Below are 23,738 nucleotides of genomic sequence, written 5' to 3' on the forward strand. Positions count from 1 at the left end.
TTAATTAAGAACATAATAGATATTTTATATAATTTTTTCAAAAAAGTAGATGCTCAACTAAATATTAGCTGCTTTGAAATATATTACTTTCTCAAGACCAACTAAATATACTAAAATTATTTTTCAAGATATTATATTTTCAAAAATCAGCTTCTCAAAAAAAATATTTTGATTTTTTTTTTTCTGTACAAAATAAGTCTAACTGATATTAATAAAAAAAATCTTATCAAAGTCTCAGTACATTTTTGCTTTTTTTTCTTTAATATCATAAAAAAATCTGCAGCTCTACCTCGCCCTCTGCCCCAAATCAATAATTTCGTGTAACATATCAGTTTTTTTTATATATATACAATGGCGACTCGTATTGGCTGTGAAAGAGTGCAACCAATAAGATCGGAAAAAAAAAGACAGAGAAAAAAAATAGAATGGACTTGTGATTGGGGCAAAAGATTTCTCTCGCAAGTCAGCAACATTATTTGTTTTTCTAAAAATCAGCAGTTGCCCATCGCCGTAGTTGTGTCGGTCTTCAATCCATCCAATCGCTGTGGCAACGTGTCAGCTTCGGTTGGCGCTTTGACAACTGGATGATATCACGATGCGCGCGCTAGTGACTGAGACGGCCCTTTTCTCGACGGCGCTAGCGAGAGCGCCCGCCCCACTACGATTCCCATTCCGACCGCCACGCCCTCTCCGCGACCTCCGCCTCCGCCGTCCCGCGCCGCCTCGCCACTGGAGAACGGCCATGGCCGCCGCCACGTCGGAACTCCCCACCTCTGGGGACTGGTACTCGGTGCCGGATCTGAGCCTCCGCGACCATCGCTTCATCGTCCCCCTCGACTACTCCGCCACCGACGCAGCCTCTTCCGCCGCTAAGATCACTGTCTTTGCCCGCGAGGTCGTCGCCGGTGAGAATCTCCACCCACCACCTCTCTTCTTATCGGGAATTCTATATGGTTTCCAGTATTGCGTTATCAAGAATTGGCTGTGTACCAATTCTCTTCAGTTATTTCTTCTGAAATACATCCGCAGTTATCAAAGATTGATTTTTTCTTCTCCTTTTATGCGTTTATAGACGTTGGAATTGTTCTTGCCTTACTGTATTAGTGGTAGAAATAGAGTACAGGTGAAGAGGGTCTCATTTGCTATTCAATTTTTTGTCTGTAATTCCTATAATTACGATTTTTAGCTAGTTGGCTGGCTATATCAGTTCCAGTGAATTCAAACATTAATTGGTGTGATCTCTTGTCTCTTAATGTAGTGTGAACTGTGAAGTAGGAGGGGGTTTGGGGGAAGAAACGTTCTTGGAAAGTGGAATGCTTGATCTAATCAGCGTTTTAGGGTGAGAGTGTTTACCTCTTGCTTGCTTAGTTACAGTCTAATGCCAATTTATGGTGAGGCCTGCATGGAGTAGTAGTTGTCCTTGACATGATTCAGATGGGGGGTGTATGGCATTCGTTTAACATCACACTTGTGTGTCTTGATTGCGGGACAGGTACATGTGCATATTAGAGAGATTACCTCTCTCAGAGATGGAAATGGTGAATTTTTTTCTAAAATGGAGGATCCAGAAGTAAGTGTATCAAGATATTACACTTATTGGCTCTGCACATGATATGACGAAATTTTTTGAGTGATGAATCCCCATGGTTTTCATAAAAAGCGGGGAGTTGACTCTTTTTGTGATTGGAGGGTGTTTACAATCACCAATGAAAATTGCATTTAAAAATCCATGAATATTTCAAAGCTTATCTGGTTCCTGTAATTATCTTTTGCCAAAGTAATGAATTTTTTCGTAAAGGTATGTAGTTGTTGCTATGTTCAAAAGGAACTTACCTGGATTATCCAAAGAAGTGTCTGATTAATAATTTTCCACTGCTAATATGTTTCACAAGATGTGTTAATTATATTCACTTATGCCCTGGTCCAACTTAAAAATATTCAATATCAGAAAAAATACATAATTTACTGGCTTCATCTTTAGTTTAATCTTTTGATTATACTTGTCATAGTTGGGAAGGAAGCACAACCGTTGCCTTATTTGTTATACCTACAAGGTGGACCTGGATTTGAGAGCCCTCGCCCAATAGATGCTGGTGGATGGCTGAAGAAAGCATGCGAAGAATATCGAGTTATCTTGCTAGATCAGGCATGATCTAAACTTCTGGCATGATTCTGTATTACTATATGCGGTTTGATTAACTTATCTCAATTTATTCACACTTAAAAAGTTTCTGTTTGACAGCGGGGAACAGGTTTATCAACTCCTTTAACAGTCTCATCTCTTTCACAAGTGACTTCTGCAGTGAAGCTGGTTGACTACTTGAAACATTTTCGAGCAGATAATATAGTGAAGGACGCTGAGCTTATCCGCAAACATGTTGTCCCAGATTCTGGACCTTGGACAGTTTTAGGGCAGGTATGAGTTCTTGCATAGTCTTTATTTTGAAATGTGAATGTGATGAGGCTTAATGATCGGCCTATGACAAAAGACTTTACATCATGGGGTATGATGATGATATCAGCGGCTACTCATTGTTTTGACTGGAAGGGGATATGATAGGATTTTCTAGGAAAGAGGAAAGTTTATTTTCAAACAAAATTAATATTTATGGAAATAAAATTCTGAGATGAACAATTTAATTAGCTTCTAATCAGGACTTGCAAATGCATACAAACAGCGCTTAGTTGTTTTATTAAATTGTTGACTACATTCCTTTTTTTTCTATAATGAGAATAGGAAGGAGTAAGCCCCTCTCTCTGCTCCACTCCACCCACCCCAACCCCCCCCCCCCCCCCCCCCCCCACCCCAAGCCCACCCAAAAATTAATGTTGTCACATCAACATCTATGATATTGCATATTGTTTATTCTGCGATCTGATGCTGTCTGGTAGAATATGAAATGGAGTTTCTCGTACTAATCCTATCCTGACTGTTGTGGTGCTTCTGTGCATTTATAATCTGGGGTCATTTTAGTCCCCTTAGTTTTGGTTTAATTTTTGTACCTGCACTTCTTTTTTTCTTTTTTTTTTTTTGAGGCTGGGTTAGTTTTTGTTCTGTTTTATGTTTGGGGTGACCAGGGGGTGGTAGAAATGCTCTATGCCTGCCTCCTTTGACAGGGCTGATATAGTTTGAACTTTGAACCATGATTATGTGATGATTAGCTGAAGGGATTTCGGAGAAAAACACCTTGATGTGTGGAGAATTTTAGCATCTGGATAAATTAAGGGGTATCATCATGGAAATCCATGTAGGATTACAAGGATAAAGAAGAAATCTCAAATGATGGAAATAGATGAACATTAAAGCTGTTGAAACAACAACTTAAAAGAGGATTTCACCAAATTAATGAGGAGTCTGTTGCTTCCTTAGACTCTAACAGGCTTTTGGGTAAAAACAAAAGGATGATCATATTGTATGATAATATAGACATCACTTCCATTTAAATTGTGGGAGCCATTGTAATTGTAGAAATTCTCTGGTCAATTTATTTTGCACTCCAGTTAGCATGAAATATAAGTTTCCCATTTGCTGCCCCTTTTGTTGGTTTCTTGTCTTTATATTTTCTCTAAGTTAGTAGTGCCATGAAGATTAAAGACTTCATTTGCCCTATTTTTCTTATAATCATGTAATGAATCTTTGAATCTAGAGCAAGAATAGAGGGTAGTTATTGTAATCATGCAGTATATATGGTTTTTTGTTAACTCTAGAAAAATCCATTGGCATAGAGCCTTCTAAAAAACCAATTTCACTGTACCACATTGATAGTTTGAGGATCTTTACTGTCCTAACAATTATTGGTATGTTTTGTGAAAATGACTCTTAGCAGCTGATATAGTGATACTTAGATGAGCTATAACCAAAGTGTTATGTTAACAATAGAGATTGTTAGCTAGTGATTTGTCACATTAAGCAAAACCTTTGAAAGTGGGGCAACTAAGAGGCTGACAATGAATAGAATTATCTAGCTGTAACATGAGATAAATATCACATGCAGTTGCAAAGAGAAGTTGGTAAAGAATCACATTCTCATTTTAACATGATACTATTATGTAGAATTCTAATGTGTAATCATGAGCATATCTCTGTTCAGTGGAGGCTTGAGGCTTACAACATAGATGGCGACATCTTAAAATTGCTAAATTTGGTTGATATCTATGAAGAGATGAAGCCTGAAATATTTTTTAAGTTGAATCATGTCTATCAATGATTATTTAAATTGTATACAGGGAGAAAGAAAAGGTGCTTTATGTGAAGCTTGACAAGTTAAAGCCATAGTGTAGAACACCAGCTTGAGGGATCAACCACCATTTATCATATGAAATGTGATGAATGTTAAGCCTGTGAAACAATTTACCACGAAAGGGAGCTTTCCAAAGAATTAAGTGGTTGTCAAATGATGTATTGCTAAGCTGAATTTTGATCAAACTGGCTTATAACTTCTCATGTCTGATGTGTACTCTCAAATACAACCTGTATGACTCTGTTTTAACTGATATTTTAAATATTTCTAGTCTCAATACATTTTTCTTAAAAAAAAAGAAAATATACTTACACCACCTGATATCATATTTCTGCAGGAATGATATGTTCTCAGCTTCCATTTTGTGCTGTGCTTTCTCATGCCTGTTAAATACTTTTGCATGGTTACTCTACTATTCTTTTGCTGGTGCAGAGCTACGGTGGATTTTGTGCAGTTACCTATTTGAGTTTTGCTCCAGAAGGCCTGAAGTCTGTTCTGTTAACTGGTGGGATTCCGCCAATTGGAAAAGGCTGCACTGCAGATACTGTATACAGAGCTTGCTTTGAACAGGTTATTCATCAAAATGAAAAGTACTACAAGAGGTTTCCTGAGGACATTGCAATTATTGGTGAAGTTGTAAAGTATTTGACTGAAACTGAAGGTGGAGGGGTAAGTCATTTCTGTTTATCTTGGACTTTTGCATGTTTTATTGTGCATGAACAGTAACATCTAGCAATATGTATTATCTGAACAGGTACCACTTCCATCTGGTGGTATTTTGACCCCCAAGGGGTTGCAAACTCTTGGATTAGCAGGTTTAGGTTCTGGTGGTGGTTTTGAACGTTTGCACTACCTGTAAGGGGATAATATCTTTCATATTTTTCTCTTTTTTGCATCTTACCTTCTTTGGCAATGACCTAATGGTATGTTACCACAGGTTTGAAAGAGTCTGGGATCCTCCACTAGTTCCTGGTGCGCAGAAGCGTATAAGTTACTACTTCTTGAAGGCTGTAAGTGCCATTCTTTTCCTTGCATCGTAGGCTCATTTCACTGCATTCAGTGCACAATCTCATGTCTTAATAGATACACACATGGGATGAGCCATTGAATGCTGGTGTCATATGGTATCCAGTGATTCAATTTTATATTATAATCATTTGTTGGTTTTCTCCCCCATTTTCCTCCTAGTGATTTCATATTTTGTTATCCAGTTCGAGAGCTGGATAGAGTTTGATACGAATCCACTTTATGCTCTTATGCATGAATCCATATACTGTCAGGTAATCATTCTTCCTCTATGTCTAGGCTCTCGTTTGTGTTTATGCAAACAAATGTATAACTAAATGCTGCTATTGGTTCCATTATCGTCGTCGTCGTCGTCATCATCTAACTAATATACTTCTTTTGACGAAAGGGTGCTTCTTCTCAATGGTCAGCTCATAAAATAAGGGGTGAATATGAGAGCATGTTTGATCCATTGAAAGCTGCTAAAGAAGGCCGCCCTGTATATTTTACTGGAGAGGTAAGTTTAGGCATATAAAAGTGGAAAAACAGTCATAAGCTCATACCAGACCAATGTAATTTGGCTCTTTTCATTTAGGCCTGTCCAAAAAATGGCAACACTTGCAATAATTTTATCAAATAATCCATTCTAGTCATTGTTTCGTAAGTTTACAAGATCTGATGTTTACAATAATGGTAGGAGTTATGCCTGAAGCAACTACCCACTGTCCAGTACTCCAGTGTGTGTGTGCTTGCACACAGAATACATATAAAAAGGGGAGGTTCTAATTCTGTGTGTCAAGTTTGGGCCTCATAAACAAATGTTTTTAGAAAGGCACATAGTTACAGAAATCCAGATATAGCTGCTATAAAAATTCAAACTTGCCCAGTTTGGTTCTGGATGGCAAACAAGGGGAGGATAACCTTAATCATCAGTATCCACCACTTAACAAGTTAACCATGAAACTCAAAAATTATGATTAAGTTGCTGCTCACTTGATGAACCCTTTTTTCTGACATGGAAAAAATGTTGTTTGGTTGAAAAAGGCAAGGGTTAACTGGTTAAGTGCCACCTTTTGGATTACATGGACAAAAAAAAAGGCAAAATTAAAGCAGGGTAAAAGGTGAGGGGAGAAGAGTGAAATGGAGAGAAAAAATGACAGAAGGGGGCTTAACCTGGTGGTTCAAGTTATTTCTCCTTTCCCCCTGAGATATCTTTAACCAAGTTATGTGGGTTAGTGAATGTCGACTGGCTAAGGTGGTGGCATTTGGCAGGTTAACTGAATACAATATGGTGGTAAAAAGATGGCAAACTAGTTCAGTATATTGATAAGTAAATCAAGCTTTTAGAATGAAAGGAATGTTTTCTTCTTATCATGATTGGTAAATATGATAGTTCCATCCCTTCTTTAAACTAGAGAAAGGGTAAACAGATTTACCCGGTGCTTAGTTTCCGTAATAGGGGTAACCATCTTAGTTAATGGGCTGTGCCTGCATAATTTTTTCTCGGCCTTTGGAAGTATGATAATTTCTGGACACGTTATATCTAGACTGGAGAACTATTTTCTTGCCTGCCTGTTCAAGACTCTCTCCTTAGAAGAAATACTTTTGCTATGTTAGCCTTTTATCTTAGTCTGATTGCATCACTTTCCTTCTTATGAGTTAGTTTAATTGGAATGTGTTATGTATGAGATATATAATTATGAGACATCTAATTCTTCAAATGAAATTGGCAGAATTTTAAATTGTTAAGTAACTAGTTTGTCAAAGCAGTTCTGGGTGCATGTTATGGCCATGGCTTATATATTTTATTGGAAGTCCCTGATTGGAGTCTTTGGTCGCAAGTTTTCCTGTGGTTTGTATCAGAAAACTCTTAACATCTGCATTAATTTTGGTTATATAGATGATATTTCCATGGATGTTCGACGAAATTCATGCTCTAAGACAATTCAAGGAAGCTGCTCATTTGTTGGCTGAGAGGGATGACTGGCCTCCATTGTATGATGTTACCAGACTAAATAATAATCAGGTGTGCTACCTTTTACATGCTTGAATTTCTATAGAAAATTCTTTTTGATTACTTATGGTTATTCTCTTTTCATTTCTTGTGTGATAATCATGGGATATCATGATTTTTTACTAAAGTTGTTCATGCGCCGAAGTATATTGGTACTCCTCGAGTAACGAGTGAGGCCTTACTAGGTAAATTAGCACCAAAACTACATTGCACAGCTCTTCTATATTGGTCCTTAGCTTGCTTTGGTGAAAACAGTTAAAATGAGCTCGTATCTAGTTTCTGTGGCTTGTTTCATCCTGCATTTTGCCACTTAATCTCAGGATGGTTTGATGGTTCAACTTCACACCTCTTGCAGGTTCCAGTTGCTGCTGCTGTTTACTATGAAGACATGTATGTCAACTTCAATATTGCAATGGAAACAGCTTCTGAGATTGCAGGGATCAGGCTTTGGGTAACTAATGAATATATGCATTCCGGGCTCCGTGATGGTGGCTCGCAAGTTTTTGATCAGTTGATGGGAATGCTGCAAGGAAAAAAACCTTGTTTTTGATTGTCGATCCCAACCTTCTGGTGATGTCAGCCATTTTATTTCCCAATGACCAAACAATCTCTTCTCGTTCATATTCCAAACATAAATCATTCAGGTGGTGCTAGTACGCATAGATTTCATTTACATAATGGTGATAATTTCAGATTGGAATGGTCTAAGTCTGCAACTTTGATGTATCATACCTAAATCCATAGAGCTGGCTGTAATCAATCTGAGCTTCTTGTCTGAATCTGGACTATTACTAATATCTGCTGATGATGGCCAGTTAACTCTTTTCTTGCCTACTTTACTTTCCATCCCAACAAAACCAAACAATCATTTTTGTATCTTTTTTCACAACTTTGATTCAGGTTTTTCTGCAATTTCTCTTTTGATGTAATTGAACTCCTCTGGCTTCTGTCGCTCTGCCCTAACTTTCTCCGCACGTGCCTGCCCTGATTTCTTTGATGTTCTTAGTTTAGCACGCATGTGCGCAGACAAAAGGATATCAAGGGAATTGTCCACATATATGCAGGCCACGCATAAATCCTATTCACAATCCAGAATCCTATCAGCAGTCACACACCTAGAAAACAAAGCAGTATTTGCAAACGAGATCCTATCTTAAAGTAGCCTTCTTATTGAAATAAACAAGGATTTAGAATAAAAATGTCAGCAGTGTACTGAGTCAAGATCAATGTTCAGCAAAATCTGCTAGTACTCCTGATGAAAGTCACAAGTGCTCCTGATGCTTTAGTCTTCGCTTCTTATATCGATCAATCAATCAAAGCGAGGAAAACCAATATCCTGAAACCAAAACTAAAAGGCATAGCAGAAATTTTAACAGATGAAAAAAGTAAAAAAATCCACTTTCCTTGCAACGCTATGCAGAGGGGCTGATGACCTACGCATAAAGAACTCGTTCAAGAAAGGATGCCAATGTCTTAGCAGATAAATGACAGTCACCAGAAACCTATTGATCCACAACCAGACCAGAAGGCGTGTATAGAAGTCAGCTGCCCGAAGCATCGAGGAAACAGAGCAAGAAAGAAAAAATATCTCATAGCACGACAGATAACTAGCAAGACACACCCCTTGTTTGCCTGAATTCCCCCAAGGGAAGCTGTACATTATCTTGCCTGTGCGAGAAATCTAGAATAGCAGATCCGGGAAAAGAAATTGATTGATATTGAAAAAGTGGCATGCGATCATCAGGTATTGCAAGCTGAGTGTGGTCCTTGTCAGTTGGGCTGGTGGGCTATCCTGGCTTTTTCTTCTTTTTTTTCATGTTCATTTTTTCTATCTTTTATATTCGTTTCATTTCAAATGAAATATGTTGTCTTTGTCACAAATTGGTTAAACAAATTTGATTCTCCACTTCACATTTCAAAAAACTGCACGTGCCACCTTTGTGAGTTGAGAGACATTACTAAAGCTGCAAATAGGTCGGGTTGACCCCTATTATTTAGATAGGGGTCATGCTCAATGATTTGCAAAATATTTAGATAGCAAATTACATCTTTCAATGCTATGCTTGGCCCCCTATTATTTTCAGTGAAGTTTACTAGGGAACCATCAGTCTACATACCAAATGATCAAACATCTAACTAGCAAAAAATCGATCTTTTTTTCTTTCTGACACTATGTATTTAATTTCTGGAGGAACCTGCCTATGAGATAGTATTATTTAGTTTTCCTAATCCTCATTATTGTTGGATAAAAAGAAGCATGCACACTTTAATTATCTGGTAATGATATATATTTTCTGAGTCGGGTTTTTTTTCTCTCCTTATGTAAGAATGGGAGGTCAAGCTTTGGAGGTGCAGGCTACAAGAGCATTATTGTTGAAGTGCTTGACCTTGAAGAGTTTTTGGCATCAATGGACTTGTCAACGGAGCACAAGGTTCTTGACCTTAAAAACCGGATGGAAGCATCCATTGTAATTTGGAAGAGGAAGATGTACAATAAGGATGTCAAGTCATCCTAGGGTTCTACTATTGGCTTAAAGAAGAGGAAGCAATTTGAAAAAAGCAAAAATTTGGACTTGAATCGGACCCAATTTTTTTTGGATTGGACCGGATTATTCATGGATCTGACCTAACCCGAATGACATGTTGGGTCAAAAATTGTAGTCATGGACCCGACCCGACTCGATCTTTTGTTAGGTTGGGTCTAGATCCAATATTAGAACTCGAACAAGAAATCGGGTTGGGTTAGGGTCACTCATGATTCGATCCGACTCGACCTATTTGCACTTCTAGATATCACCCATTGCCTCACGGACACGGTTCAAAAGTAGAATAGATGTAATGCAATGCATGTGAACGTAGAAGCACACCATTCGGAGCCTATATGACACAATTCAATAGTATAATGGATGTAATGTTATGTGAGTGATTACTAATCTATATAGGATCATTTTTTACTAATCCTATTTGTTGCCGCCGAGAATGCCAATCAAGATGATGAGCTAGCCGATTTGCTAAAGGCCTCAGATAATAGACCATTCAGACTTTAGAGGTCGGCTGAAGGTCACAATATACTTTCCAGATGGCGAGATGGTGGTTATTGTACTTGGGTGGTAATGGCTCTAACGTTGGTCGCTTCCGAGATAGTGTTAGAAAGAGAAGACCATACTTTGACCTTTATCCTGACACCGATCTGACCTGAAATAACAAAAACAAAAAAGTTCTATTGTCGAAGAGTGTTCGACAGGAACCTTTCAATGCCTAAGTTGGACAGAATTAGAAAACAACGGAGGTGTTGTATGAGCGGCGGAGTAATAGCACAAAGATATAAGAGGACTCGAGAGCGCTTACCTCAAGGATCCTCCGACAATAGTTTGTATTGGCGTCGGTTGGTGCTCGTCACCGCAAGATTCGGATGCGCGGATCAGCATCAATGGTAGCCAATTGCATGTCCCGAAGGTCATGTGCAGGCGTTTCGCTCGCGCATTACGCTCCACGTTCTCGCCTATATGGTTAAGGAATCCGCTTGAAATCGTGGCCAAGGTGTCGCTAGTTGGGAGATAATTTGATTTTCGAAGGTTTTTGGGTTGGCCACATGGTGGATTTTGACTGGTTGATTGGGGCTTCATGGTGAGCTCTGATTAGTTAGTCCGCTACATCGGTTATAGTTGGTTTTAAGGCGTATCATTTGCCGCTTACTTCTAAGCTAAGTGGTTGGCTCAGACAATGAAGGTAGACTTGCTAGTGAGACCGGACAGGGCAATGATTAGATATTTGGGCCCATAGTAATCCAAATGAAAGTCACGGAGCAGACGTCATCTTGATCAGGCTGACATCGTCTTCATGGGGCTGATTTACTGCAGCAACCCAACCCATATGGCCCTGCCTAAAGCCCGGCCCAAATATCGATCCCACTCGTTGGGACCTGGTCAAGCTCCGCTCGGATCGCGGTCGGCAAAATCCGGCCCACCCGCGCCCAACAACGTAAGGAAACATCGAGCCCTCGTCCGTCCTATCCAAGCCATTCGTTCCTTTTTCGCGTCCCGTTCGATCCTTTTTAAACCCCGAGCTCCAAGCGGCAATGGGACCCGACTCCATCTCCGTCGCTTCGGAAAAGAAGCGTCTCGAACCCTGTAACCCCTGCGATCCTTCCGTCTCCTTTCTTCTCCAACTTTTGTCCGGTGTTCGTCTCCTCCTCGCCTTCTTGGTCTCCTCTCTCCTCCTACTTGATCCCTCGTCGTTTCTTCTCCTCTTTCTCTCGTTCGGGTGCTTTCTATTCCTCTTCGAATGGCGACGGATCTCGAGGCGAGGGCGAAGGAAGCCTTCGTCGACGATAACTTCGAGCTTGCCGTCGATCTCTACACACAGGCCCTCGACATGGACCCCAAGAACGCCGATCTCTACGCCGACCGCGCCCAGGCCAATATCAAGCTCAAAAACTTCACTGGTGGGCATTCGCTGATCAAAAATCCTCTTATCTAGTTCTACCGGTAAATCTTTTTAGGTTTTCAGCTTTGTTTTCTCTATCCTGAGTATCCTTTTGCCTGTTTTGATGTTGTCGGCGGTGAAAACTCAGTGGTTTATGATTAGATGGTTGCCGTGTATTTATGTTTAAGTTGGGAGCAGGTTAATTAATTAATTTATTGGTGAGTAATCTTTTCATAATTTCGCTGCCCCTTCTTTTTCTAATTTGCTCTTTTCCGTAGCTCGTTTAGATTGCTGATTCGATTTGTTAGACTGGTTATTATTATTGGGGTCTTCCTCGCACAATTTGGAATGGTGCGGCTTCCTGGGGCCAGTCCTTGTTTAATGGCGAGTTTTAATTCGGCATGTAATGATTCTTTACTAGAGTTTTCCTAGCGAAAGATTTTTCTGGTGCTAATCCTGGAGTGATATCACTTCTCTAGTTTGCAATCTACTATTTTTTAGTATATTGATTTATCAAGATTTCTGCGACAGCAAATCAAGCGCTTTAATTACATTAATGAGTCATAACGAGGAGAAATATGGATGAGAAATAAAAAGGTATACTAACACAAAGTGGTAGTGCCATTGCTATGGCTGGCACCTGGTCATTCTTGATTTATGCTGTTGGGTGTCGAGGAATAGTTGCCTATTAATATGGCATATGTATGTTTGTCTATGCCACTTCCTCAGAGTAATTATTTTCAAAAAAAATACATCATTTGAGTGATTGAAATTTCACAGCATGGTCTTATATAAGATTCACCCTCTTGGTATTGGACTCCGTACCGGTGCCATACTAACACAATGTCGGTACGGTATGATACGGAGTTTTTTTCGGTATGCCACCCATACCGGATACCGGTATTGAACCGATATTGTACGTTATGCCCCGTACCGCCCGATTCGGACCGGTACGGCATACCGTGGTCTTATATATTCTGTATTCTCAGACTGAATTTCATTCAACAAGAGTAAGTATACTTATGGAATTGGAAGCTGCCCTTCTTCTTAGGGAAATAAAGAAAAATCTGAAAATTTTGTCGCCTACTGTGAGTCAGTGGGTTGTTGAGATCTACTCACATGGGTTAGAGCTTTAGGGGGCCAGCTGTAGTTTCTCATGAACATAATGGAACTGAATCATGCAACTTTTGATTAAATGCTTCAATAGTCTTGTTGGTCCTTGCTGTTTGTGGGTCAAAGTCTCACTCATAGTCTGCTGAACCGGCCTGTACTGGCCGGTTCAGCACGTACCATATCGGTACCGACCCCCACCAATACGGTACAGCCATATAAAATGGTTCGGGGTTGGAACCGAGTGGAGAAGAAGAGAGAAGAGAAAGAGGAGAAGAGGAAGAAAGAGGAGGAAAGAAGAAGAAGAAAGAAGAGGAAGAAGAAGAGAAAGAGAAGAAGAAGAGAAAAAGAAGACGGTTCGACGTACCTTGGGCCAACCCTCTCCCGAGCACCCCGACGCGCGCGGCCCTCCTAATGGTTCCTTCCTTGCTTGCGGGAGAAGGGAGAAAGAGAGGAGAAGAGAGGAGGAGAGAGGGGAAAAAAGGAGAGGAGAGAGCTCGGAAAGGAGGAAGAAGAAGGGAAGGGAAAAAAAAGAAAAAAAAATCTTTCCACATGCGGGGCAGCTTGCCTGCGCGAGCGGGGAATCGCTCGTGCTCGCGCGCGGGGCAGCGAGCCCACGTGGCACCGTGCACGAGTGCGAGCCCACGCGGGGCCGCGTGGGCATGTAATGCCACACTGTGGCTAAAACGCGGACATGTGTGCGCGTCGGCTCTTGTTTTTGTGGTTTCAGTTCGGCACTGGTTCCAATCGGTACCGAACTGGTACCGGGGCCTACCGGTACGCCGATTCGGTTGGCTCGGCGGACACCGGTCTCACCCAAGCTGGCCTTTATGAACCTTTGCTATTTCTCACTGATTTCCTTCTATTTATGTCTAAACATGAGGTAACAGCCTTATCGAGCATCCTCTTTTTTCCTTTTTTTACCCCATAAATTTTTTAAAACATAATGATTACATTAAAATACTATATAATCACAAGTGTGGGACCCCAACTTTCCTTTATTCCAATGATGCATTTGGTGCAGGTTCTAGTCTGAGTCTGTTGTCCTTTGGCATCTTTTTTTTAAATATATTTTTCAATATCATCTAATGCATAAATCGTTGCCCTCCTTGATATCTTTCCATCATAGGCACCTGTTGTGATTTTTATGTTATTTGTTTATTTATTTTGCAGAAGCTGTTGCAGATGCAAATAAAGCAATTGAGTTAGATCCGTTGATAGTGAAAGCTTACTTGCGAAAGGGGTTGGTTCAATTTTCCTGGAACATTATGTTGTTATGCTCGATTTATAATTTTATATAGTTGTCTTTGTTGCATACCTTGTATATTCGAAGGTGCATTTTAACTATTAAGATCTAATAGTATTGTAATTGAGCCTTTAGTATGGGCATGACCCTTTGGTTCTTATTCATCGGACCGAGTGTTTCAAAATAGGGCTTGGGCCTAGAAGTCTGTAGACCAGGGCAACTGTCATCCCAGATTTTGTTGTATAAATGAAATACAAACCAGAAAACGTTTGGTGCTTGATGGAATTAATATCATCACTTTTAAATCCTATTTTAGGGCCATATACATATGTATGTATGCATGTATGTATGTTAGCTTTGTTAACTTAAATATTTTAACATTATCCAAGTACTTTAGAACAGAACAAGAGCACACTACACGAGTGCTATCATATGCAGGTTCTGGTTATTTTAGATACTGTTGGAGAACTTAGTAAAAGTTATTCTTCTTTTTATTTTTCTGAGCTCTGTGTCTTGTCAATATGCATCAGATCATATACAGAAATAAGAATTTGCATTTTGGTTTAAAACTGTGCCTTATGGCTGCCGTAGGAAGAAAAATAAAAAAATCTAGAGAAGCTAGGTAAATGGAGTAATTTTGAGGGGAAAAATTATTCCATTATTTTGTAGGAGTAAGTTAATCTTGAGTTAAGTGGGGTAAATATGTTAGGAGAAAAGATATAGCATTTATGAGGTACCAATTTTTCTGAAATACCAATTTTGCTTTTCTGAAAAGGTGATTTATTCCATATGCTCAAATGACTGTTTGGCTGAAAAGAGGTGGAATAAATGGGGTAAGTAACTCTTATTCCTCCTTATTCCACTTCCAAAAGCAGCCTAAGAAACTAGTGGTTACAACTTGTAAACAGATTTTTTTCTATTCCACTTCCAAAAGCAGCCTAAGAAACTAGTGGTTACAACTTGTAAACAGATTTTTTTTAAGAAAAAAATAAACTTTACCCTATTCTTCTAAAAGAGAACAAGAAAATTTCTTGAGCAACTTTCGAAAACACGTCATTGAACACATGGAGCAAGCATTGAATTTATTGAATGTGCTTGTCTGTGTCCTTTGTTTCATGAAACGAATGCTCGGGTTAGCACCTTTTCATTTTATTATTAATTTTTAGCAGTCTACATGTTTCTCCAGAGCCATTTATTATAACTAAAAGAGGAAGAAGTTGGTTCCTTGGTGTTATGCTGTCCGATGGAAGACAGAACGGGATAGACTTGTTGAAGAGAGGATGTCAGTTACATTTATGAACTACCATTTAATGGAATGCTATTGGGCGACCTATGAGGTCCCGCTGTTTTGATGTCCGTACTTTTCTTTATGCATCTATTTATTGGATTCAGTTTCTGATTATTACTATGATTAGTTTAGGAGTCTACTTTGCAACACTAATTATCTGTTTTGGCATTATCGTTATGGGCATTTTCCGCCATACCTGTATTTATGTGAAGAAAGACCGTGCAATCCACTCATTTGGAGATAGTATTGAACAACAGTTCTATAACTATACTACCTTTGAGCTTGTGCTTTTGTGACCAGTTAACTTAGTCTCTCTCAAGGTTGGCAATCTTGGTGTACGGTGGCGATACGGCAGGTAGGGGGGCCGGTTTGGTGTATTGATACTAGTTATACCTCCCGTACCACATATCGATTCAGTATTGGTATGGTATGCCTAGTATACAATAGTACGAACTGGTACGACATACCATCTCTCTCCCGTCTACTTATATAGTGTCATTTGCTTAGCTCATAGTTCAGTCATTTCACAGGGGCTGGTATATGCCATTTGATTTACACGATCAATTTACTATGCATGGCTTACATAGATGTTATTTAGTACAACAATTTTGACATTTCAGATTGTTAGTATATTATGGATTCTGGACTGCCCATTTATTTTTTAAACTTTCAATTGCCTTTATAAATTTTCTGTCAAATAATCGATAGTGTAAAATGCTGCTGATAGGACTGCTTGTGTCAAGCTTGAAGAATATCAGACTGCTAAGGCAAGTCTTGAAACAGGTGCCTGTTTGGCACCTGGAGATTCGAGATTCACACGATTGATCAAAGAATGCAATGAGCGCATTGCAGGTATAAAATCCATTTGAACGTCATGCTTTCTTCACACTAGATGCAACAACAGTTCTGTTCAAATGTCATGCATGGATGAAATTATATGATGACTAGATCATTGATTGTATTTAAGGCATATTTTTACATCATTATGCATGACTCTCATCAATAAACTCCACTAAACCTAAGTAACTGTTGTGTACACATGGTAATAGACATGTAAGCATATTTTTTATTCTTTCATCTTTGTAAATCTGGAATAGTTCTTTGTGAGATTTCTTTCATGTTCATGCTTTCCTTGTGTGCAGAGGAAACCATTGACTTGCCCAAAAAAGTGATGCTGAATGTTCCACCAAGTACCATGTCTTCTTCATCAAATATAAGTACTGAAATTGCAAAGGATTCTCAGCCCTTGAAAGATGCAACTTGTCAGTCTACAGCAATGCCAAACAAACCAAAATACAGGTGATTCATCACCTTCTAATCATGATTGACCTTCTAACTTTGTCTCATTTGTGATACTTGTGAATCTTTTATGGCCCCCATGCATGTTGTAATGTTTAATAAAACTGCTCTCATAGCAGATCTATTTGAAATAAGAGTACATGATAATGTCTTTGCTAGGGGTGGCAATTGGTCGGGTTTGGGTTGGGTCAAGTAAAGATAATAGCATACAAAACCTTAACCCTTACTTGACCTAACCTAAGATCGATTCAAGACCTCTCGACCGATACTCACCTACAAGTCAGCTTGGTTCACCCATTTGATCCTAATCTAATTATTTTGCAATACTCAGCCTCAAATTAATGTAGTCTAGCTTATCAAATCCAGTTTTTTATAATTCTTATTGATTAATTTTTAAAATGATTTAAAGGACTATTGCTGAAAGAATACCAACCATTCAACCATTTAAACAATTCTTATCCAAAAATCACAACTCAGCCCATTTAAATTGTTTTGACCAAATGTAACCCTATCCTCACGACCTGAGTTAGGTCAGAGCTTTGACCATACTCGAATCATTTGAACTTCAAGTCAGAAAATTTGAGACATACCCTACCCTAACTAAAAAGACCTTTAACCTAAACCGGGCCCAAATATTTCAAGAAGGTCGGGTCAAATTTTGCCACCTACTTGAAGCCTTTTGCTTTTTTTTTGGTCAACTCTTCATGTAAGGTTTTGGTGTTTCTGATGCACATTGTAAGCTGATATATTGAAATTTTCCCCATTTGTGACATGATATTATTGATTAAATATGCTTTAAAGAGTATTTATTTTCCGCATCCAAGGTTTGAAGTTTTACAATACGGGGGTATACTGGTCATCTACTGGTACACTATCTACTGCAGTATGCCCCCATATCTACTCATGATTTGCTAATATGGGTCCGTATGGCATGCTGTATGGAGCGGTATGGCACATGGTGCAGGCCGGTATGTACTATACTATCATTCACTTTTCAAACCTTGGCGACCACATCATCCATCATGCAGCTTGAGTTGTCAGTACAAGGAGAGTTTAATGCTTCTATCACTTTTTTATTTTAGGGTAAGATTTTAAAAGTTGTAGCTGTGGAAAGTGACCTTATAGCTTAATTTTTGTAGGCTTTGTGATGGTGTTATTTTGTCTGATTTCTTATTTGCAGAAGGTTTAAAACTAAATTTAAGGGGAAACTTCTGGCAGTTCAGATGGTTTAACCTAATTAATTGTCAAAAGAGTTAAAATATATTTGCTTAATTATTTTATTCAAGTAGAAGACTCTCTTTTGGATGATAGGCAGTGAGGCAGGGGAAGAAAAGTTGTTGGTGCAGTTGCTTCTTTGGAAATGTTAGTTGTCATGCTTTTGTTACTATCTAGGGATTAGAGCAAATTAGCCTGGTTTTAAGTTGTGGTAGCCCATTTAAATCAAAAGTGAAGCAGAGAATTTCAGGTTAAAATTAAGTACCTATTCCACCTAAGTGAATATTCCACAATGGGAAAAGGCACTTATTTTTCAGGAAAATTTTGAGGCCAATTTTAGGCTTTGTGAGATGCTTTCTAGTGGTGAAATTTGCCCCACTGTGTCACAGTCATATCAGACATGTGCAGGCCAAATCACTGACTGACTTCTGCGTTGCACATTTTGTTTTTCATTTTTGTTTTCATTCTATTTGATTTTATACTTGCCCATTGTGTTGGTGGGTGTTGCCCATTATGTTGAAACTTATTATTTGCAAAATATATGGAATGTGTATCTGTTTTGCATTTTCAAGTAAAATTCATTAAAATAAAGTATGTGCATTTGATTAACAAAAACGTATTCATATATATTTATATCCTAAGTTTAGTAGATTGCTCAAGTTACCATGTTTCATTTCTGTTTGCTGATTTGCTATTTTTGATCACATATTGTACTGTAGTGAAGCATTAACTATTAGTAAATAAATGTTGGTTGGTTTAATGTACTATTTCTGCTTCTTTCCAGTATTGCATGATGGTCATTTTTGCAATTAATGTTTGTGGTTTTGTTGTCTTTGCAATACAGGCATGACTACTACAATTCTTCTACAGAAGTGGTATTGACCATTTTTGCAAAGGGTATCCCAGCTAAAAATGTATCTGTTGACTTTGGTGAACAGACGGTATGCTCTTGCGTGTGCTTTTTATCCTTTTTCTTTCTGATGCTTTACTAGTTTTACCAGAATCCATAAACAGGGAACATGATCTGTTTTGTGCCAATACTGAATGATGGTTATCTTCATCTTTTCAGTTGAGTGTTATAATAGATATCCCTGGGGAGGAAAAATATCATTTTCAGCCACGTTTATTTGAAAAGGTATGCACTTATTCTGAGATTTTATGTGTAGACAATGACCATCATCATGCTATAGGAAGGGATTGAGCGATTCTTTTATTCACCTTTGATGTATGCTGATCCTTTTCTTCTCCTTTCATGCTCCCTCATAGATTGGCACTGTTCTGTCCGGTGTCATTTGGTATGTTGAATCTGTTGTATTTTGAGTCAACCAAAGCATCTGTTTTGGTGTGAAACATCCTTTGTACAGAGTAAATTTTTGCAAGTTATGATTCTACTAGAACATAGATTATGTACTGCACGTGAAGATAAACACATTGTATGCATATAGAAGAAACCAACACACAGCGTGAGACTAAAAGGAGGTTGTGCTTGTGAGACAAACACATCATCCTTTTCTTTAAAAAATGAAGTTTGGATGTAGGGTTCTGTAGGGAAAATGCAGAAGGCTTTGGAGCCCAAACGTGCATCTGGATTCAGTCTTTTGGTTATTCATTTGTCTGTTTAACAACCTCTGTATCCAGGACTTGCAGTTTTACTCATAGATTAAGAAAAGAGATTTGAAGGGTGTAAAACCCAATAGCTAATGTGCTTTAGATGCAAAAGCGCTCTAGGCAAAAGCTTTCAGTGCTGCACTTTCCGTATAAACAGCTTTTCTGAAACTGACTGCATGTGGACGAATTAGATGTCTGTACTGACTTCTGAGGGAAGTGCTGCTTAGTATTTCTAGCATTGGCTGTCTTAATTTGTTATATGGATACGGGTATTAGTGCCTGGTGTATCTATGTTTTCCTTCTTACGAATCCATATCCAAGTGTTGCTGTCAAAATAATACCCATATATGTGTCAGGTGCAGATGTTTTAACATGGCCACCTGATCAAATATGCAAATATTGAACTGTAGGGTGCATATTTGCAGCATCCACATTACTACCAACTTCTAAGTGGCACTGGTGCCAAATCAACATGATTCAAGCAATCATTCTTCTCAATTTATGTCTTATTTTCTCAATGCTAGTTATACTGTACATTAGGAGGCAGTTTGTAGAAGATCATATTATAAGAAGGATGTTTTCTGAAGCTTATTTTGTGCACAAGAGGTTGACATCTTTGTCTATTATCCTCTCTTTGAGAAAAGTGGGGCAAGCTGCTAAACTTCCTAAATCTTCTTGATTAATATGGAAAGCTAACTGCAATTTCCTTTCTCTTGACTGGGACATTTGTAGTGGAACATAAGCTTCCAAGACATGCCTTCACCTACATGTGTGAATCTTTGTTAACTGATGTTAGTCTGCTTATTCATATGCTTTGTTCTTTTAAATTTTAATTTGGCACAATCAATCTTTGTTATCCCAACTCTCTAAGTTTCCATGACCATTAACAGATGAACCTTGTGGTACATTGTCCTCTATCTTTTCATAGGAGATTAGCTGATTAGCTGCGCTTAGATTTCAGCATGGTTAAGATTTTCTTTTATGCAATTTTTCATGTTTAGGCATATTCCTTGCTTTTTTTCAGAGGTTAGTCAGGATGGTTTTCTAGACTGATTTATTAGCAAAACATTGTGTTGCTGATGCATTTCTAAGCTTCTTTTTATGTATCTAGTTCATTTATTTCAGTTTTTTATTGCATTTCTAATTCGGCTCTTTTCTTGTTTTCCTGATGTTGGTTGGCAACAAGCAGATTATACCCAAAAATTGCAGATATGAAGTCATGTCTTCCAAAATTGAAATCCGTCTATCAAAAGCCGAACCTATTACGTGGACATCTTTGGAATTTAGTGACAAGAGAACAGTCCCCCAGAAGATAAACACATCATCAGGTAGTTCTTTTTTTTTTTAGGGGGTTGGGGGGGAGGGAAAAACAACTACTAGGTCTCTTGGTTATTCATAAATATAACAATTGCCCTGAAGATCACTTGATAACTAGGCTGTCTTATCTGCCCATCAGTTATGCAATGCACATCTTTGATTTTGTGTTGGAGCATGTGCTTGCCTGTCGCAATGCAATTCAATATATCTGCCATTTACTTATTTGCTTCTTGTCGACATCTGCACTACCTTGGCTTGAGACCGTTCTAGTTGACAACTTTAATCTGATTTTTCTAGTTAAACTTTGCATGTTTCGTCTAACTGAAGTAAAAGAAATGTTTCAATAAAATATAGTGAAATTTAAAGGTGGTTTTGTTGTTGCTACTTGGAAGCATGCAGTTGTCTCAGTAGCCGTGCGACACATTTTACACTTTTTGAAGCAGTCCTATTCCTAAAACAATATTGATAATCTTGTAAACAAAATGGCCCTTCCATGGGTTTTTTTACAGAAGAATAAAATTTCATACTCTTACTGTAAAATTGTGTGATTTTTATGCATGCACTGTTGTTTGTTTGGTTTTGGCGCATTTGTAGGCTGTTAATGGGCTTGAACTTGTCCATTTATAAGTCCTATATTTTTTTTTTCTAGTGCCAGTAGATGGATTGTCCATTGTCTGGTTGGTGATTGTTTGTCGGTCATAAGTGGATATCGTCTTTAACTGGTAGCCAAAACCAAATCTTAACAAAATATTCTTCCTTTATCTTGGCCCCACAAGATTTGCTTTATAGCTTCTTCATTGAGCAATTAAACTGTGCCTTGAATTTCCCGTCCCTTTATTTAAATAGGAAAGCCTGTCTTTAGGAATAAATGAATATTTTGTATGAGTCATGCTATTTTTTGGCATTCCTTTATACTTTAGTGCTTTCTCTTTTGTTAACAAAAAAGATACTCAAATCCTTTTCCTGACTTGTCTAGGTTACTACGTACCTTCCCGATGATTGCCTGAGACCAGTCTGGCTCTTTTCTCTGGTATTTGTCACTTATGTTTGTATAAGTTTTTGGTTAAGTTGATTTAAATGTTTGGGACGTGTTCCTGAACTGAGTTGTGGTGTCAACAACAACCTTAGTGGCCGACCTCTTTTCTTTCCACTCGTCGAGCGGTCTGCGAGCAATCAGCTTTGAAGCACTATAACTGGCTTAGGAATATTACTTAGAGGTTGTGCTAATGAAATGTTTGGTTCCCTAATGGGACTAGAATAGTAATGGGAGGAAGATTTTCGGAAGGGTTTTTTAATTGAATCTCAGTGATCAGGATATTCCAGGCACTGAAAACACTCTTATTAGTAATTTGGATATATTAGATACTGATTATTTCATTCATTTAGAATTTGCAGCGCCGGGATGCCAGAGACCATCAAAAGCTAAAATTGACTGGGATAAGCTGGAAGCCCAAGTTAAAAAGGAGGTAGGTCAAATGACTTAAAAGTGAAGAATATGCAAAGAACTTATTGTGGGAGTATTATTCTTGTGCACATATTCATTGATGCCTTTATTGATCCTATTGCGTTATCTGTACTTTTTTTTTTCTTTTTCCCAAGTTTTCTCAATTTAATGAATACCTCCAAGATCAACATATTATTTGCTTTCTTTATCTTCTGTTGCTTTCTGTCAGGAGAAAGAGGAGAAACTTGATGGTGATGCAGCATTGAACAAATTGTTCCAGGATATATATCGAGATGCTGATGAGGACACAAGACGAGCAATGAGCAAATCCTTTGTAAGACATTTTTCTTACTTACCTAGTATATTTTTTATACAAGGATAATTGATTGTTCTGATATTTATCGCCCTTTATAGACATTCATGTCCTAGGACGTTAGCCTCCTATATTATATTATGATGATTATATCACTCTGTGTCTTTGTTAGAATTGCTTGATGGCAGCTGCTTGTAGTTGTAGGATCTCTTCATGGAAAGCCTTGTCTGTGAGGTGTCATCATCAACTTGTTTCCATTGATTAAGTCTAATTTGGATCTCATTTTTACAGATTGAATCAAATGGCACGGTACTGTCTACAAACTGGAAAGAAGTGGGTTCAAAGAGGGTAGGGGGAAGTCCGCCTGCAGGGATGGAGCTGAAGAAATGGGAGTACTGATCTTGTTGCTGATTCTATTGTGGTGCAGTTTTTATTGGTTACAGGGCTGTGCGTCTCAGTTCAAATGGTAGAATTATAGCTATACAATGTCAATCTGGACCAGTTTTTTCATAACAAAGTGGCCAATATGGCATGTCTTTAAATGTTTGATACAGCTCTCCAGGTTTATATGAAAACATTCTTTTTCTAAATGTGTTTTTTGGTTATATTTGCTTAAGTTTTATTTTCCTGTTCATCTCTGGCTTGTGAAGATATCTCTTCCATTTGTATCCTTGGTTGCACCTGGTGTAATTTGGTCAGCTTTTTCTACATCTGCGTAAGGAGAGCAGGAGACCATGCGTGGTCCCGCCATTTTTGCAGCCCCATCTGTCCTTCTATTGAAACATTTTTGTCTATGATTAACAGTCAAGTCAGGAGATGTGCTGTGAGGTCGAAGGTTGAGCTTGCTTTGTAATCATAGATGGCCAAAGTAGGCATTTTGTGGCTCTTGGAATTCAAGGAAAATGTTACCCTGGTATCCTTTCGGTGTTTTCAGCACTGGATGGTGTAAGCTAATTCACGGTAGATATGGATATGGTCCTCAGGTAGAGGTATGGGATTATGTTTGTCGGTGGAGAACCAGTGGAAGCAACAATTTTTTTTTTTTTTAAAAGAAAAATGGTGTTATCTATCATGCCTGTTTATGTTTGTTGCCTCGGCTTATTAAGCTTATTGATCAAATGATCAAAAACATGTAACTTTCTTAGGAAAATTTTTGCAGTCCATTGGGTAGAACTAACCAATCTAGGTTTTCTCATAATTGTTGCAATGGTCA

The 23,738-nt window shown here is 38.4% G+C and overlaps 2 protein-coding genes across 5 annotated transcripts; both read left to right on the forward strand.

Annotated features, from left to right (window-relative positions):
* The first annotated feature begins 540 nt into the window (after positions 1-540).
* On the forward strand, positions 541-8,082 carry LOC103712325 (proline iminopeptidase). Of its 2 annotated transcripts, XM_008798850.4 has the most exons (10): positions 544-905; positions 2,010-2,146; positions 2,243-2,416; positions 4,674-4,910; positions 4,996-5,096; positions 5,179-5,251; positions 5,453-5,521; positions 5,656-5,763; positions 7,147-7,272; positions 7,616-8,082. In XM_008798850.4, exons 1-10 carry the CDS (start codon positions 596-598, stop codon positions 7,808-7,810), a joined length of 1,530 nt encoding a protein of 509 aa, XP_008797072.2. In that variant the 5' UTR covers positions 544-595; the 3' UTR covers positions 7,811-8,082. The 2 variants fall into 2 exon arrangements, with proteins under 2 accessions (XP_008797149.2, XP_008797072.2); XM_008798927.4 differs by lacking the exon at positions 5,656-5,763 and having other exon boundaries at positions 541-905.
* Positions 8,083-11,329: 3,247 nt separating this feature from the next.
* LOC103712078 (protein SGT1 homolog) lies at positions 11,330-23,132 on the forward strand. 3 transcript variants are annotated; one of them, XM_008798509.4, is made up of 10 exons: positions 11,330-11,704; positions 13,969-14,038; positions 16,057-16,181; positions 16,472-16,628; positions 18,688-18,784; positions 18,913-18,978; positions 20,641-20,779; positions 22,155-22,234; positions 22,442-22,546; positions 22,817-23,132. In XM_008798509.4, exons 1-10 carry the CDS (start codon positions 11,545-11,547, stop codon positions 22,922-22,924), a joined length of 1,107 nt encoding a protein of 368 aa, XP_008796731.2. In that variant the 5' UTR covers positions 11,330-11,544; the 3' UTR covers positions 22,925-23,132. The 3 variants fall into 3 exon arrangements, with proteins under 3 accessions (XP_008796731.2, XP_008796893.2, XP_038986201.1); XM_008798671.4 differs by having other exon boundaries at positions 22,164-22,234; XM_039130273.1 differs by lacking the exons at positions 11,330-11,704; positions 13,969-14,038 and adding an exon at positions 14,065-15,785.
* The last annotated feature ends 606 nt before the right edge of the window (positions 23,133-23,738 follow it).

Source organism: Phoenix dactylifera, chromosome 9, assembly GCF_009389715.1.
Source record: "Phoenix dactylifera cultivar Barhee BC4 chromosome 9, palm_55x_up_171113_PBpolish2nd_filt_p, whole genome shotgun sequence".
Lineage (NCBI taxonomy): Eukaryota > Viridiplantae > Streptophyta > Magnoliopsida > Arecales > Arecaceae > Phoenix > Phoenix dactylifera.

Bases quoted from the DNA above. Each gene is read 5' to 3' on its own strand.
- LOC103712325 (XM_008798850.4), top strand. From the start codon at position 596: ATGCGCGCGCTAGTGACTGAGACGGCCCTTTTCTCGACGGCGCTAGCG. The intron at 906-2,009 runs GTGAGAATCTCC...TACTTGTCATAG, and splicing joins TGCCCGCGAGGTCGTCGCCG to TTGGGAAGGAAGCACAACCG. The intron at 2,147-2,242 runs GCATGATCTAAA...TCTGTTTGACAG, and splicing joins GAGTTATCTTGCTAGATCAG to CGGGGAACAGGTTTATCAAC.
- LOC103712078 (XM_008798509.4), top strand. From the start codon at position 11,545: ATGGCGACGGATCTCGAGGCGAGGGCGAAGGAAGCCTTCGTCGACGAT. The intron at 18,979-20,640 runs GTATGCACTTAT...GGCAACAAGCAG, and splicing joins AGCCACGTTTATTTGAAAAG to ATTATACCCAAAAATTGCAG. The intron at 22,547-22,816 runs GTAAGACATTTT...TCATTTTTACAG, and splicing joins GAGCAATGAGCAAATCCTTT to ATTGAATCAAATGGCACGGT.